The following is a 13,487-nucleotide window of genomic DNA, read 5'->3' as shown; positions in this document are numbered from 1 at the left end:
TCTATGTTCAGTGGACCGTGAAATTGGGGTAAAAACTTTAATTTGGAATTAAAATTAGAAAGATCATATCATAGGGAACATGTGTACTAAGTTTCAAGTTGATTAGACTTCAACTTCTTCAAAAACTACCTTGACCAAAAACTTTAACCTGAAGCGAACGGACGAACGATGGCACAGACCAGAAAACTACTATCGTAGGTGGAGGTGGGGCATAATTAAAATTGAGCTGACCAAGAAAACTTTTGAATGCAGTTAAAATTCTGAACTAGTATAAATATTTGTTTAGGGGCCAGCTGAAGGACACCTACGGGTGCCGCAGTTTCTCGCTGTATTGAAGACATATTGTTGGCCTTCTGCTGTTGTCTGCTCTATGGTCAGGTTGTTGTCTCTTTGACACATTCCCCATTTCCATTCTCAATTTTACATTGTAACATAAAGAAGTGTTACATTGGATTGCTGTCTGATTGACATGTACCTAATTTTCATTAAAAAACTAAATATTCAGACAACGATGGCTCATCAACATTTTAAAACACTTTGACAACTAATGATCTCATTGGGATATTTGTTATATCAATTTATAGAACTAGCAATAATAGGCTTGCTTGTATCAATCAAACAAATAATAATCAACACAACTTTCACTTTTTTATGTTTTTTTTTTTTTAATTTTTTTTATTTTATTTTGACAAATAAGATTAGTAGCAGTGGGTTCTTTCATTGCAAGTTTTAAAAAACCTAATAATAAAGTTACAATACAAAAACCCATTTAGGACTATTCCATTAAAATGAATGTGGGAGGGTAGGTAGGGACTTTCAAAATATTCCTACAACCAAGAACCATTTTTTTAGATAATTTTGAATAATGGTAAAGACTCGTACTGAAAAAAGAACCCATGACCCACATTCAATCATTAAACTTTCTTCCTATCCTTCCACCCACATTTTAATGGAATAGCCCTTGATGAGAAAATCAAACCATGTTTCCCCTACCCCAAATTTATCTAAATTAACAAACCAACTTTTCAACAAAAGAATTTAATTTGGCACGGACACTTTTTCACAGACATAATTTAAACATGTCAATACATGGGTACCTGCAGAAGTCATGTGACTTGCCCCTGTTTAACATTAACATTGTATGATTAACAAGAGGAGGTAACTCTTTAACAAACTATATAATTGACAGCCACTTGAAATCATACAATCTTTCATTAAACTGGAACAAGAACTGGTGAATAAATTGGTTTGTAATGTATGCTTATTTCCTTCTCAAATGATTTAAATCAACACAATGTCAACAAATGATCATGTGACAAGGAAATACCCAAGATCAAATGATTTCTTAAAATAAGAATAGTGGTCATGTGACAAGGAAATACTCAAGATCACATGATTTCTTAAAATAAGAATAGTGGTCATGTGACAAGGAAATACTCAAGATCACATGATTTCTTAAAATACTAAAAGTGATCATGTGAGATAAGAATGTGCTGTAAGTCACTTATGCTTTTGATTATTTTCAATTGTATAAAATATTCCAATATAATGTTATTCCAAGATATCATTTGACTAATAAATTAATAGTAATTTTGACATGGTTGGATTTCCTCAGAAAAATGCAACAAAATAACTGACAATTTCCATGGAGACATTCTTCAAATCATAAAACAATAACATTTTTGAACAGTAAAATATTCACAATTTTCAAATTAGAGATAAAGAGTTAACTCCCTTAGGTGTTATGTTACCAAAATTTTCAGATATAAAAGTTGAAAAACTTGCAACTTCACAAATACTTTATAATTCTAAAAAAAAGTATAATCTCAATGTATGATTGTAATGACAAGATGTCATAATTTAGGTTTTTGCTGATTTGAAAATGTCACTTCAGCAAAAAACTGTAAGGGCAGTTCTATCAAAACAAACATGTTATCTAGAGAAGGCACTTTGAAAATGGAGTAACTAAATATAGAGGCAAATTAAGAATTTGTTCTACACTTTCACTGTACAAAAAAGCCCATCCATAGTTAAGATTTTAAAGTGCCTTCCCCGAGTCCCATTTATGTTTGTATAGAACAGCCAGAATTGTTAATTTGAAGATGTCTCCTGTATGCCATACAGTTTATACAAAAAGATATATTATGATTATACATGAAGACAACATTTCAAAGTTGATGTAAAGAAAAAAATCACAAAGACATGAATACTTATTTTTTTGTTGCTACAAATGTACTATGAATGCTAAAGTCATGAGCAAAATTACAAAAAAACCATTCTGGAATATGTAATAAGTTTATCATTCAATTCATTAAATATTACATTATAAACATTGTTTTCTATACATTTTATACTTTTTGCAGCATTCATCTTGAATGTTTCTGCAAAATGAAATTTTCCATTTAAAGATTTCATTGATTAACAGTTTGCCAAAAAAACAAAAGTTCCCAAAAAATATAGAAGTTTTTTTTTATAATTTAAACCTCCCATAACTATTAAAAGTACACTTTTTTCCTCACATCAGCTAAAAGGAGTACTAAAGCCCTTTTAAGGCTGGAATACAGTTTTGAGAAAGTCCATATATTTACATGCTCCCCTTTCTATTTATTACACATCAAATTTAATTGCGAACAAATTAAATCAGTGTGTTTTAACTATAACAATATTTTCTTAGATTATACATGAATTTGTACATTTACATTCTACACAAAATCAAAAGTGTATTCCTAAATTTTCAGAAGCATATTCGTAATGAAATGAACTTCCCCCAAAAAATCCACTTCTAGTAAAAATTGACTTCCAATAGAAAGACATTTCTGAGTAAAAATTAAAGCTTCCAAAATATTTTCAATTAATAACAACCCATAGAAGGACATTTAAACTACAAGAGTTACTAGACGTGTTGCCTAGTTACATAAAACATTGTTGTCTTCACATGTATTCATTCAAGTGTTCTTTGAACTTTGAACCCAAACTTTGAAGAAAATAGTCATCACAACAATTTCAAGAGTTACCCAAAATATTTGATTTTCTGTTTCAATTTATTTAAAAGATTTAAACCAATAAATACCTTCCCTGTAATAAATAAACTGACACGGAGAACTATTGACTTCTTTGTCAACAAACCAAATTAATGGAGGTTGACCTAGGTTTATAAGGGACACAAATCTCTAAAATCTCTATTACGCTTGTAGCATTAACTTTCCATACATATATTTTAAGCTTATATGTAACACAGATTATTCTTATTCTGTATCACATGAATGCTTAAAATATCACTGTCGAAACTGCCTACTACAAACTCATAACTGATGTAAAGAGTTATCCCCCTTAAACCATGTCGACCTCCTGTAAACAGTATAAAAAAGTTAACTTTTGGGACCAGTTTTTGCACATAATTAACTTAAAAGTATCCATAAATGCTAGGGCTGTAAATGATTTAATAAAAAGATACAAAGAGAAAAAAAAAAAAATGCTCTCTTATGCAACAACTGGTTCCAACATGTAAAATTCCACTAACAGTTACCAGTAATTCAACAATCATAATTTGCAGTCTTATTTCAAAGTCTATAATTAAGCAATAAAACATCAATCTTGAACAAATTGTGAAGATTAAAATAAGCTTTGTTCTTCTTCAAATTGGGTAGGTCAAAGTTCATCAATGTGTCTACATCTGTCCCACCCGACCAGGGGCACCACTGAGTGTAGAGTTGGTAAGTTGATCACTGTGTCTACATCTGGCCAACCCGACCAGGGGCACCACTGAGTGTAGAGTTGGTAAGTTGATCACTGTGTCTACATCTGGCCAACCCGACCAGGGGCACCACTGAGTGTAGAGTTGGTAAGTTGATCACTGGTCTTCATATGTGGGCTGAAATATAAATCTAAGGTTAAATTAAGCTTACTTTTTTAGCAACTGAATATGCTAGATTATATTTTCCAACCCCCCTTCTGCTCCAAAATCAAATGGTTTATATGGTTTTTGGTGTGAATGAACTGTATATGTACTTGATTTTGATCTTCTGTCAAATTTGTTCCAATCGCTGTTCTTAATAATTTCAGTTTATTTCTGGTAGTTATGACCTTGATCTAAGTTTAAACATTCATTTATAGTGGATTGGAAAACAAGTTTTGCAACTTATATTAATTCCTTTCCACTTTACGGGTTCCAGTGCTGCCTTGTAGTGGCATAAGCCTGCTCTTTTTCGAAATCTACAAAGGTGTCTTTTACGTACAAGAGATATGACTCTCTCTTAACACGGGTCAGCCATTTATCGTCCGAGGGACTATCATTGTTTCCTCAAGACCATACTCGAAAGTGGTGTCAAGGGAGAGCCGAAAATTCAGTCCCTGAACAGGAATCAAACGAAGACCTTGTGTTAGTAGTCCGATGCACTAACCACTAAACCATGGCTCTCTAAATCGAAGACCTTGATCTTAAGGTGGTAGACCTAGGTTAAGGGAAGTAACTCTTAAAATCATCAGTACGTTTGTGTCAACCATTTTCAAAAACATATTCTAAGCTTCTAGGTTACATAGATTATTTTCAATCTGTTTCAGGTAAATGCTTAAAATACATTGATGAACTTGACTTTTACAAACGCTTGACTGATTTAAAGAGTTATCTCCCTTAACCTAGGTCTACCTCCTTAAAAGCCATCTCAAAACTATTAGGGATTCTCTTTATGCGACCATATATAGTTTTTAGGTGTGTAAAGTATGCATATTTTTAACCATGGGTACGGACGGAATTTGGCCATGAAAAAAGGTGGTAAGGAAGAAAATAATTTTTTTAATTACCCCAGCTGTTTTAATTTGTAACAAGTGGTGTACAAAGTTCAAGTACAGTAACATCAAGTTATAACATCATTCAAACATTGACATAGCGTAAATGTATAAAAAATATAAATATAATTTTCTTTGATGTAACGTCTTACCAATCACAGTCATTTCTTCACTGCAAAGCTCAGCCAAGAACTTACCCATCTCCTGCCATTTTAATTTCTTTCCTGCCAAGCTCAGCCAAGAACTTACCTGTCTCCTGTCATTTTAATTTCTTCCCTGCCAAGCTCAGCCAAGAACATACCCATCTGTCATTTTAATTTCTTCCCTGCCAAGCTCAGCCAAGAACTCACCCATCTCCTGTCATTTTAATTTCTTCCCTGCCAAGCTCAGCCAAAAACTTACCTGTCTTCTGTCATTTTAATTTCTTCTCTGCCAAGCTCAGCCAAAAACTTACCCAGCTCCAGTCATTTTAATTTCTTCCCTGCCAAGCTCAGCCAAGAACTTACCTATCTGTCATTTTAATTTCTTCCTTACCAAGCTCAGCCAAGAACTCACCCGTCTCCTGTCATTTTAATTTCTTCCCTGCCAAGATCAGCCAAGAACTTACCTCTCTCCTGTCATTTTAATTTCTTCTCTGCCAAGCTGAGCCAAAAACTTACCCGTCTCCAGTCATTTTAATTTCTTCCCTGACAAGCTCAGCCAAAAAATTTACTGTCTCCTGTCATTTTAATTTCTTCCCTGCCAAGCTCAGCCAAGAAATTACCCGTCTCCTGTCATTTTTAATTTCTTCCCTGCCAAGCTCAGCCATGAACTTACCCGTCTCCTGTCATTTTAATTTCTTCCCTGCCAAGCTCAGCCAAGAAATTACCCATCTCCTGTCATTTTTAATTTCTTCCCTGCCAAGCTCATCCAAAAACTTACCCGTCTCCTGTCATTTTAATTTCTTCCCTGCCAAGCTCAGCCAAGAAATTACCCGTCTCCTGTCATTTTTAATTTCTTCCCTGCCAAGCTCATCCAAAAACTTACCCGTCTCCTGTCATTTTAATTTCTTCCCTGCCAAGCTCAGCCAAGAACTTACCCATCTGTCATTTTAATTTCTTCCCTGCCAAGCTCAGCCAAGAACTCACCCGTCTCCTGTCATTTTAATTTCTTCCCTGCCAAGCTCAGCCAAGAACTTACCTGTCTCCTGTCATTTTAATTTCTTCCCTGCCAAGCTCAGCCAAGAACATACCCATCTGTCATTTTAATTTCTTCCCTGCCAAGCTCAGCCAAGAACTCACCCATCTCCTGTCATTTTAATTTCTTCCCTGCCAAGCTCAGCCAAAAACTTACCTGTCTTCTGTCATTTTAATTTCTTCTCTGCCAAGCTCAGCCAAAAACTTACCCAGCTCCAGTCATTTTAATTTCTTCCCTGCCAAGCTCAGCCAAGAACTTACCTATCTGTCATTTTAATTTCTTCCTTACCAAGCTCAGCCAAGAACTCACCCGTCTCCTGTCATTTTAATTTCTTCCCTGCCAAGATCAGCCAAGAACTTACCTCTCTCCTGTCATTTTAATTTCTTCTCTGCCAAGCTGAGCCAAAAACTTACCCGTCTCCAGTCATTTTAATTTCTTCCCTGACAAGCTCAGCCAAAAAATTTACTGTCTCCTGTCATTTTAATTTCTTCCCTGCCAAGCTCAGCCAAGAAATTACCCGTCTCCTGTCATTTTTAATTTCTTCCCTGCCAAGCTCAGCCATGAACTTACCCGTCTCCTGTCATTTTAATTTCTTCCCTGCCAAGCTCAGCCAAGAACTTACCCATCTCCTGTCATTTTAATTTCTTCCCTGCCAAGCTCATAGAAAAACTTACCCGTCTCCTGTCATTTTAATTTCTTCCCTGCCAAGCTCATAGAAAAACTTACCCATCTCCTGTCATTTTAATTTCTTCCCTGCCAAGCTCAGCTAAGAACTTGAGAGCCTCTAAAGCTGCAGCATCTTTAGCATAGTCTGAGTTTGGGCCAGTACCGTGGAACATTTGATGGGGATTGGTAAGCAAAGTCACTCGACATAAAATCTCTGTGTTCTGAAAAAAAGCATGTGTTAAATTAATATAACATTCACAGCATGTACTGTGACTGAGATTTATAAAATTACAAGTAGTCAAAGTTTCTTATTAGCAAATTTGATTCCATTTCTAAGAGTACAAAAAGTTAGAAATGTCTGATGTTTACAAAAGCATGGGTTCCTCACACAAGATTGTCCATTCTAAGTCTTCAGTGTTCAGACGCTTGTCAATTAACCACATTGTGCCACAATGAAATGACCAAGGGAACTGAAAGAGTGTTAAACACCAATAAAACAAGAATGTGTCCATAGTACACAGATGCCCCACTCGCACTGTCATTTTCCATGTTCAGTGGACCGTGAAATTGGGGTCAAAACTTTAATTTGGCATTTAAATTTGAAAGATTATATCATAGGGAACATGTGTACTAAGTTTCAAGTTGATTTGACTTCAACTTCATCAAAAACTACCTTGACCAAAAACTTTAGCCTGAACTTTCCACTATCATTTTCTATGTTCAGTGGACCTTGAAATTGGGGTCAAAACTTTAATTTGGCATTAAAATTAGAAAGATCATATCATGGGTAACATGTGTACTAAGTTTAAAGATGATTGGACCTAAACTTCATCAAAAACTACCTTGACCAAAAACTTTAACCTGAAGCAGAACGAAGGGACAAATGAACCAACAGACATACGGATGTACAGACCAGAAAACATAATGCCCCTCTACTATCATAGGTGGTACATTCATACAATCTTTTTTTGCAGTGTGCATCATCTAAAGTCTTTTAACAACAAGTTAAATTCCTACCTTGCCTGCAAACTCATCAAATTTGATTTCTAGTTTACTTTTAGTAGCAATATCTCTCAGCTGTAATTCTGGTCTCATGTGTCCTGCACCAAATACTAAAGGTTCTGTCATTGGTGGCTGAGCTACAAATGAAAACTCACATGGTAAAATATAGCAGGTTTCTATTTTTATAATTCATACTTTTCATTAATACTTTTCATTTAATCAATAGTTCCAAAGTAATTAAAACTTAGTTCCCTTTTATGATTTTTAAAAATAAATAGAACTTGACATTTTATGTTTAAATTGAAAAAAAATGACATAATATACTGTGCATTTCTTGTGGGACTTCTCTCCTAAGGCAAGACTTTCATCTTAAGGCATTATATTCCCACTTAGCTTGCGTATATATACCCACTATAAATCAGGTGGTGTTAAGAAACCACTATAAATTAGGTGGTGTTGAGAGACCACTATAAATCAGGTGGTGTTGAGAGACCACTATAAATCAGGTGGTGTTAAGAAACCACTATAAATCAGGTGGTGTTGAGAAACCACTATAAATCAGGTAGTGTTAAGAAACCACTATAAATCAGGTGGTTTTAAGAGACCACTATAAATCATGTGGTGTTAAGAAACCACTATAAATCAAGTGGTGTTAAGAAACCACTATAAATCAGGTGGTGTTGAGAGACCACTATAAATCAGGTGGTGTTGAGAGACCACTATAAATCAGGTGGTGTTAAGAAACCACTATAAATCAGGGGGTCACTATAAATCAGGGGGTGTTAAGAAACCACTATAAATCAGGTGGTGTTAAGAAACCACTATAAATCAGGTGGTGTTGAGAAACCACTATAAATCAGGTGGTGTTAAGAAACCACTATAAATCAGGGGGTGTTAAGAAACCACTATAAATCAGGGGGTGTTAAGAGACCACTATAAATCAGGTGGTGTTGAGAGACCACTATAAATCAGTTGGTGTTAAGAAACCACTATAAATCAGGTGGTGTTAAGAAACCACTATAAATCAGGTGGTGTTGAGAGACCACTATAAATCAGGTGGTGTTAAGAGACCACTATAAATCAGGTGGTGTTAAGAGACCACTATAAATCAGGTGGTGTTGAGAGACCACTATAAATCAGGGGGTGTTAAGAAACCACTATAAATCAGGGGGTGTTAAGAAACCACTATAAATCAGGGGGTGTTAAGAAACCACTATAAATCAGGTGGTGTTAAGAAACCACTATAAATCAGGTGGTGTTGAGAAACCACTATAAATCAGGGGGTGTTAAGAAACCACTATAAATCAGGGGGTGTTAAGAAACCACTATAAATCAGGTGGTGTTAAGAAACCACTATAAATCAGGTGGTGTTAAGAAACCACTATAAATCAGGTGGTGTTAAGAAACCACAATAAATCAGGGGGTGTTAAGAAACCACTATAAATCAGGTGGTGTTAAGAAACCACTAATCAATCATGTAATCGGGTGGTATAGGCACTAAGTATGCAGCCTGTAGTTCTGTGGTTGTCGTTGGTTCATGTCTGTTATATGAATTAGGCCGCATGTTTCTCAACTAATTGTTCCATATTTTTAGCTCACCTGGCCCGAAGGGCCAAGTGAGCTTTTCTCACCACTTGGCGTCCGTCGTCGTCGTCCGGCGTCGTCCGGCGTCGTTAACAATTTACATTTTGAACTTCTTCTAGAGAACCACTAAATGGAATGAAACCAAACATGGCATGAATGTTCCTTATGAGGTGCTAACCAAGTGTTGTTACTTTGTTGCCGATCCATCATCCAAGATGGCCGCCAGCCGGGGACTTAGTTTAACATAGGACCCTATGGGAAATGCATACAAATGACTTCTTTTAGAGAACCACTGAATGGAATAAAACCAAACATAGCATGAATGTTCCTTATGGGGTGCTGACCAAGTGTTGTTACTTTGTAGCCGATCCATCATCCAAGATGGCCGCCAGCAGGGACTTAGTTTAACATAGGACCCTATGGGAAATGCATACAAATGACTTCTTCTAGAGAACCACTAAATGGAATGAAACCAAACATAGCATGAATGTTCCTTATGGAGTGCTGACCAAGTGTTGTTACTTTGTAGCCGATCCATCATCCAAGATGGCCGCCAGCAGGGGACTTAGTTTAACATAGGACCCTATGGGAAATGCATACAAATGACTTCTTTTAGAGAACCACTGAATGGAATGAAACCAAACATGGCATGAATGTTCCTTATGAGGTGCTGACCAAGTGTTGTTACTTTGTTGCTGATCCATGCCAGCCGGGGACTTAGTTTAACATAGGACCCTATGGGAAATGCATACAAATGACTTCTTTTAGAGAACCACTGAATGGAATAAAACCAAACATAGCATGAATGTTCCTTATGGGGTGCTGACCAAGTGTTGTTACTTTGTAGCCGATCCATCATCCAAGATGGCCGCCAGCAGGGACTTAGTTTAACATAGGACCCTATGGGAAATGCATACAAATGACTTCTTCTAGAGAACCACTAAATGGAATGAAACCAAACATAGCATGAATGTTCCTTATGGAGTGCTGACCAAGTGTTGTTACTTTGTAGCCGATCCATCATCCAAGATGGCCGCCAGCAGGGGACTTAGTTTAACATAGGACCCTATGGGAAATGCATACAAATGACTTCTTTTAGAGAACCACTGAATGGAATGAAACCAAACATGGCATGAATGTTCCTTATGAGGTGCTGACCAAGTGTTGTTACTTTGTTGCTGATCCATGCCAGCCGGGGACTTAGTTTAACATAGGACCCTATGGGAAATGCATACAAATGACTTCTTGTAGAGAACCACTGAATGGAATAAAACCAAACATAGCATGAATGTTCCTTATAGGGTGCTGACCAAGTGTTGTTACTTTGTAGCCGATCCATCATCCAAGATGGCCGCCAGCATGGGACTTAGTTTAACATAGGACCCTATGGGAAATGCATACAAATGACTTCTTTTAGAGAACCACTGAATGGAATGAAATCAAACATGGCATGAATGTTCCTAATGTGGTGCTGACCAAGTGTTGTTACTTTGTAGCCGATCCATCATCCAAGATGGCCGCCAGCGGGGGACTTAGTTTAACATAGGACCCTATGGGAAATGCATACAAATGACTTCTTCTAGAGAACCACTGAATGGAATAAAACCAAACATTGCATGAATGTTCCTTATGAGTGCTGACCAAGTGTTGTTACTTTGTAGCCGATCCATCATCCAAGATGGCCGCCAGCAGGGGACTTAGTTTAACATAGGACCCTATGGGAAATGCATACAAATGACTTCTTTTAGAGAACCACTGAATGGAATAAAACCAAACATGGCATGAATGTTCCTTATGAGGTGCTGACCAAGTGTTGTTTCTTTGTAGCCGATCCGTCATCCAAGATGGCTGCCAGTGGGGGACTTTTGAATGAAATTAAAGATATTCCTTTCCTTATAAATGAGGTTGTGTTGTCACTTTTAGCCAAATTTTATATTTTTTTATATGATTTCAAAAACCCAAGTAGAATCAGGTGAGCGATACAGGCTCTTGAGAGCCTCTAGTTCTTTGGGCCTTTTATTGCAGACTATATATAGTATTGGTCTTTTATTGTTGAAGGCTATATGGTTGCCTTTAAGTGCTTACACCCACTTCATTTGACCTTGTGTCATTGACAATCATACCGTATCTCCTTTTCATATTTTAATATACAATGTCATGTAAATTTCTATAAAATTGAGAAAGGAAATGGAGAATGTGTCAAAGCGACAACCCGACCATAGTGCAGACAACAGCCGAAGGCCACCAATGGGTCTTCAATGTAGCGACAATTCCTGCAACCATAGGTGTCCTTCAGCTGGCCCCTAAACATATGTATGCTAGTACAGTGATAATGGACGTCATACTAAACTCCGATTTATACATGTGCATACATTAAAGTGCAATATTATATCTGGTTTTCCTTTATAGAGGTATATTACAAGTAGAGCGTTTCAGGTAAGATGAAAACATCGCATTCTATATTTTCTCCTTACAATATAATATACTGTTAGGGACACCCCAAATTAAGTCCTATTTCCCTACAGTATACCGTATAGAGGGTTATTTTCACAGGGTGCAAATTTTCACTAATATTCGCCTGTAGAATAAAATCTCCAAAATAAATTCTGTCAATTTAAAACTGCATATGCAAAGGTATTCATGGTATTGATAAAAGATTTGAATCCACCAAAATAATAACCACTAAAATATTTTGCATACTTTATTCAATGAAAATCATAAAAATAACCCCCTATATGGTAACACTGGACAAACTTATAAATACCTTGATACATATTTTGAGTTCCAGACGTATAATTAGAGTCTCTCAGTAGTAATAGCCCTGGCATCAACTGTCGGCCACTTTTACCGTTAGCAATTTCTCCAGGACCAGCACTGCTTACTGTAAAACAAAAGCTATCATAACAGAGCTTCAAAATCATTAATCATATGTAGATTTCTGATTAGTTGTGTACATAGGATTATTCCTGTGTCATTATTTAAAAAAATCAATGAACTACTGCTTTATACTGCTGCTACTTTTTTACAAACAAATTTTTCATTGTAAAGTATATACTATGTACTACAATGGAATAGCCCTTACAGGAAACTTTAAAACTTCTGTCATGGATTAAAGGTGAATCATGAATCATTTATTCACAAAAAAATAGTATCCACGGTGATCAAGTTCTCAAACTTTACATGTACACATGTTCTGTTTTAAATCTCATTCGCTATATTGTATACTGTAAATTCAGAAATTAATGCGAGGTCTTTATTATTGCGAATAACGCGACAGAGTTGTAAGCGCAATAATTAAAACTCGCATTTTGTAATATTTTATATGAATTAAGTAGGACCTTTCTCAAAGTCGTAAAAATAAAAATCGCAATTAAGTTTAAAATGACAAAATCGCAATAATAAATGCACGCAATAATTTCTGAATTTACAGTATTTTGGGTAGCAGTGTTACCTGGAGTTGCAGTCTCTGGCTTTTCTTGGAAGGTGACTTTCTTTTCTGCGGATCCTGTTGTTTGCTGCAATAGATAAAACATTAAATTAAATAAACTGTTATCACAGAGATATGTCTCGCCTTTTTGTAATTTTGATAATGCATATATGTTGAAATTAAAATAGGAATACTTTAACATATAAGTTATGCAAATATTCAAGGTGATGAACCCTGACTGAAGGTACACGGCTAAACAATCTCCATTGAAATGAGATGAGCCAATACTAATACAACTGCATTACAAATACCATTGACTTATTATAAGTTGTTCCCTTTAAACAAACTTAAAAACAAACAAAAACTTGTAAACTATGTAAAAGTTTCAAAGTCAATAAATCATGATGAAGGGGTAGGACTATATAATCTCCATGGAAACGATACATGCAAATGCCAATATAGTTGCATACCAAATATCATTGACTTAACATTATCAGTTCATCTTAACTAATCTCATCACAAACTAGTACACATCAACTAAGAAAAAGTTTCAAAGTCAAGAGACCATGACTGAGGGGGCGGGGCAAACTACTTTCCATGGAATGAGATGTGGTGATGCTCATACAACTGAACACCAATTAACTTTGGCCTACCACTAATGGTTTCCCATGAACTAACCTTATCACAAACTAATACATGTAAACTATGCAAAGTTTTTAAAGTCAATAGACCATGACTAAATAAAACTGCATACCAAATATCATTGACCAACTACTTGTAATTTCCCATTAAATGTCCTAATACATGTAAGCTAAGCAAAAGTTTCAAAGTCAATAGACCATGACTG

General features: G+C 35.9%; 1 protein-coding gene across 6 annotated transcripts in view; it reads right to left on the bottom strand.

Annotated features, from left to right (window-relative positions):
* Positions 1-639: 639 nt before the first annotated feature.
* Positions 640-13,487, bottom strand: part of LOC139497240 (double-stranded RNA-binding protein Staufen homolog) — a 32,547-nt gene continuing 19,699 nt past the window's right edge. For all 6 annotated transcript variants that reach the window (XM_071285372.1, XM_071285374.1, XM_071285373.1 and 3 more), the window contains 6 exons: positions 12,665-12,728; positions 11,978-12,094; positions 7,645-7,766; positions 6,688-6,848; positions 3,794-3,871; positions 640-3,711 (listed from right to left, as the gene is read on the bottom strand). In XM_071285372.1, coding sequence (XP_071141473.1) covers positions 3,796-3,871; positions 6,688-6,848; positions 7,645-7,766; positions 11,978-12,094; positions 12,665-12,728 — 540 coding nt within the window. In that variant the 3' untranslated portion in view covers positions 640-3,711; positions 3,794-3,795. The remainder of the gene's footprint in view (positions 3,712-3,793; positions 3,872-6,687; positions 6,849-7,644; positions 7,767-11,977; positions 12,095-12,664; positions 12,729-13,487) is intronic.

The sequence above is a fragment of the Mytilus edulis genome, chromosome 12, assembly GCF_963676685.1.
Source record: "Mytilus edulis chromosome 12, xbMytEdul2.2, whole genome shotgun sequence".
NCBI lineage: Eukaryota > Metazoa > Mollusca > Bivalvia > Mytilida > Mytilidae > Mytilus > Mytilus edulis.
The sequence above is the reverse complement of the archived record's forward strand: the minus strand, read 5'-3'. Positions and strand labels throughout refer to the sequence as shown.